The 3719-nt window shown below is 51.1% G+C and overlaps 1 protein-coding gene across 1 annotated transcript; it reads left to right on the forward strand.

Moving 5' to 3' along the window:
* Positions 1-1833: 1833 nt before the first annotated feature.
* On the forward strand, positions 1834-3378 carry LOC144102304 (dol-P-Glc:Glc(2)Man(9)GlcNAc(2)-PP-Dol alpha-1,2-glucosyltransferase-like). The gene has a single exon (XM_077635607.1). The coding sequence runs from the start codon at positions 1834-1836 to the stop codon at positions 3376-3378; it is 1545 nt and encodes a 514-aa protein (XP_077491733.1).
* Positions 3379-3719: the final 341 nt, after the last annotated feature.

Below are 3719 nucleotides of genomic sequence, written 5' to 3' on the forward strand. Positions count from 1 at the left end.
GCGTCTCTTATTTTTCAAATGTACGCTCCCGGCCAGACGGGATTCCGTCACACCCTCAACTTCAAGTTCGTGGCCAGTAAAGGTTTCGCTAAACAAACAAACAAACAAACAAACAAAAAACAAACAAACAAACAAACAAACAAACAAACAAACAAACAAACAAAAACACTCTGGCCAGAGGAAGATAACACTTGGGCGCGTCCTTAATCGCGCTATCAATCAAGATGGGCACCCCTGAGGAAATCTAGGTCATTCTGTGACACCACTACTGAAGGCCGACTGACGCGTGTCTCCAGAATTATGCATGTGACAGGCTTCCATTATTTCTCTAGCCAATTGGTACTTAGGTCTAAAAAGAATGGTTGTAGCAGAAAATACCGGGGCGCAACCGCATGAACTACGATGCAGTGCGAGGTCAACGGATCACTTTTAAAAGTCGTTATCGGAGGAATTAGAGTGTTCCTGAAGCCTTTTATTGACGCATCGCTCGGTCTGACCAATATATACGGCACCGCAAGAAACCGGAAACATATAAACAACTCCAACACTTCATGAAATGAACTTTGGCTGATGCATGACCTGACACCCACAGTTTTAACGCGCAGGCTAATGTCAGATCTCCTTTTTTTGTTGTAAACACATGCCACTCAACTCATTGGGTGCCGAAAAAATAACCTTCACGCCGTATTTGCCCCCTATATTCTTTAACCCGTGGGACAATCTATGGACACACGGAACAACACAAACCTTTTTTGGTTCACTGGGAATCTGTTGCTTGCGTGCACCACACTTTACCAATCTCATCACCTTTTCACATGCTTTGGTTATGAGTTGATCCGGGTACCCACTCATTTTCAGCCTAGCCAACAGCTCAGACAAGCTATCATCGATCGGGTGGGCACAGGACTTGTGAACGGCTGACCGGATACAGGACACCACAATGCCATCTTTTACTAGCTTTGAGTGACCTGAATCGAAGTCTAACAAAGCTTTCGCAAAGCCTTTTTTGTTTTCTTTTTTCTGGACACGTGCGCATTAGTTCATGTCTTGCATTCCTATTCCGTATATGTTTGTTTTTGTAAGATTAGAATATGTATATATTCTTCCCTTCCGGTAATAAATGTCACTTCAAGTCAGCGCTTGTGTCGTCTATTCTCTCCTTTTGTCCATATTTCCTGTGCTGTTATGAATAATTAATGCGTACCAACGCGCCCAACTTTTTTCACTCATGATTGACACGCTAGTTCTGTCGAACGAACCACGTGACCGCTGATACTGGCTATTTATGCATCGCGATGTGTGGTTCATTTATGCACCCTGTACGCACTTAAACCATATATATGCGTAAATGCCTTTACACGCTCATTTACACACCAAGGCAAGTCGCCTTAGTAGTTGGCAGACGTGTTACTGGCCTTGCGAAATGTTTTGGGCCAAACAATGGCTTGTCTTTGAAAAAGTACACGTCGGCCATGAGTCAAAAATTTAAGACTCGGTCAAGTTTTGAGCCATTAAGTCAGACCGCGAAAACAGCGAAAAGCATAAACGAGCAGCGGTTTGAATGAGCCTCTGCATCTGTCTCGGATTCCTCACCCGCAAGCCGCCTGCCTGTACGGCTGCCATCCACGTCGAGGCTTTTCTCGCACCAGCTGGATGGATGAACTCTAGCGGGCAATGTTGGAACGAGGATGCGTACGGGACGACGCGTGTTGTGACGGTGTCCTCTCACTTTCTAGTTGCCTTCCCCCAGCTGCATTCCAGTATAAAGGGCGAGGTGAAAAGCAACGTTCCTCCCGTTTCGTGCCAGCCGTCGCTTAAGCCGCATCAGAGACGATGTGCTCCTGGGGAGGGCTGAGGTCCCACGTCACCGAGCATGTCTCCTTCTGGGCAACCCTGTGCGCCGTCTCGCTCTGCTCCGTGGCCGTGTCGCTAATGATCCACAGGGTTGAACCCGAGCCGTTCATGGACGAGATTTGGCACGTTCCCATGGCGTACAATTACTGCGCCGGAAACTACAGCCACTGGGACGAAGAGGTCACCACTCTTCCCGGCGTCTACGCGCTCTCCATGGCGTTGCTATTCGTGCTCGGTCTATTCAGCTCCGCGAACCTCTGCACGGTGTACGTGCTTCGCTCTACCAACATGCTCGTCGGGCTGGGCAACTGGACGGTCGCATACGCCATAGCCACCAAGCTGGCCGGACCCGGCGCTCCGCGTGCCAAGCTGGTCCTGGTGAGCGCCGCGGTCAACTCGCTGCCCATCCTGCTCTCACTGACGCACGTGTACTACACCGATCCGGGAAGCGTTTTCTTCCTGCTCCTCATGTACCTCTCGTACCTGCACCGACGTCACTGGCTGGCCGCGACGTTCGGAGCGATCGCCATATTCTTCCGGCAGTCCTCTGTCCTGTGGGTGGCCATGACGGCCAGCTCCATGCTCCTGGACAAGTTAGAGGCGAGCCTCCAACTTCAGCGACGCGACTACGAGAAAAATGGCGTCGTCAATGGTGTCTGCAATGATGTCCGCAATGGCGTCGCCAGTTGCGCCGCCAACGGTGTCACCAAGGGTGCCGTCAACGGTATCACTAATGGCGTCGTCAACGGTATCGCCCACGGCTGTCCAGACACTACACACGACCTCCCTGAGCACAAAGAGGCGCGGGTCCGCATCGTCTGGAAGCGGCTCGTCGATGACATCTGCGCGACCGTCAAAGACAGCCTGGGCTACGTGCTGGTGGGCGTCTGCTTCGTGGCTTTTCTCTTCTACAACGACGGCATCGTGGTAGGCGACCGCAAGCATCACCAAATGTGCTTCCACCCACCCCAAATGGGCTACTTCCTGGTCTTCACACTACTGCACGCTGCCCCGCACATGTTAAAACCCTCAGTCGTGACAGACTTCGCGAACAGCGTCGCCCGTAGACCGCTACTGTACGCCGTGCTTGGACTGGTGTCTGTGCTCGCCGTGCAGAACCACACACATCTACACCGGTACACGCTAGCAAACAACCGGCACCTGACGTTCCACGTCTGGACTCACGTCTTGGGAAAGGGCCCCCTGGTACGTTTCTGCCTGGTACCGGTGTACGTGTACGCTGGCTACGCTCTGCTGCACCGATTGGGACACACCAGGCTTCTATGGCGGGTACTGTTCATAGCTTGCACGTTCGCGGCCACCTCGTTCCACAAAATGCTCGAGTTCCGCTACTTCATCGTACCTTACGTGTTCTTCCGCCTTCACGTGAAGAACGAGACTTACCGAGAGCTCCTTCTAGAACTGATTCTCAACGCTACTGTGTACTGCGTGATGCTTTACATGCTCCTTGCCCGTACCATTGTGTGGAACATTGATGGTTCGGCGCAGAGTTTCTTCTGGTAGGCAGAGTTCTTTTTTGTAGTGGGGTTTTGCAATGGATTTTGGAATTTTGGTCAGGTTGTTTTTTTTTCCCTGGTGCTGTCATAGCTTCGAACGTGTTTTATGCGCTTTTCCTAACATTATCTTCAGCGGCTGCGTTTTCACAGCTCGGGTCATACGCAGCTTGGTTCGTGACTGGTTGGGATTCCTGCATGCATGATTCCATTCCGTCTGGTTCTGTCGACGGTACAGTTTCTCGGCTTGCGGTTAAGTAGCGTCACGTGGTGCCTGGTAGGAATAAATTAATGAAAACGAATAAGAACTCGTTTCTGAACGCGCACGACAGCAGTTGGAGCATTTTTTCC

The sequence above is a fragment of the Amblyomma americanum genome, chromosome 8 (assembly GCF_052857255.1).
Source record: "Amblyomma americanum isolate KBUSLIRL-KWMA chromosome 8, ASM5285725v1, whole genome shotgun sequence".
Classification (NCBI taxonomy): Eukaryota; Metazoa; Arthropoda; class Arachnida; order Ixodida; family Ixodidae; genus Amblyomma; species Amblyomma americanum.

What these genes read in the sequence shown, in the direction of transcription:
- LOC144102304 (XM_077635607.1), top strand. Translation starts at nt 1,834, where the DNA reads ATGTGCTCCTGGGGAGGGCTGAGGTCCCACGTCACCGAGCATGTCTCC.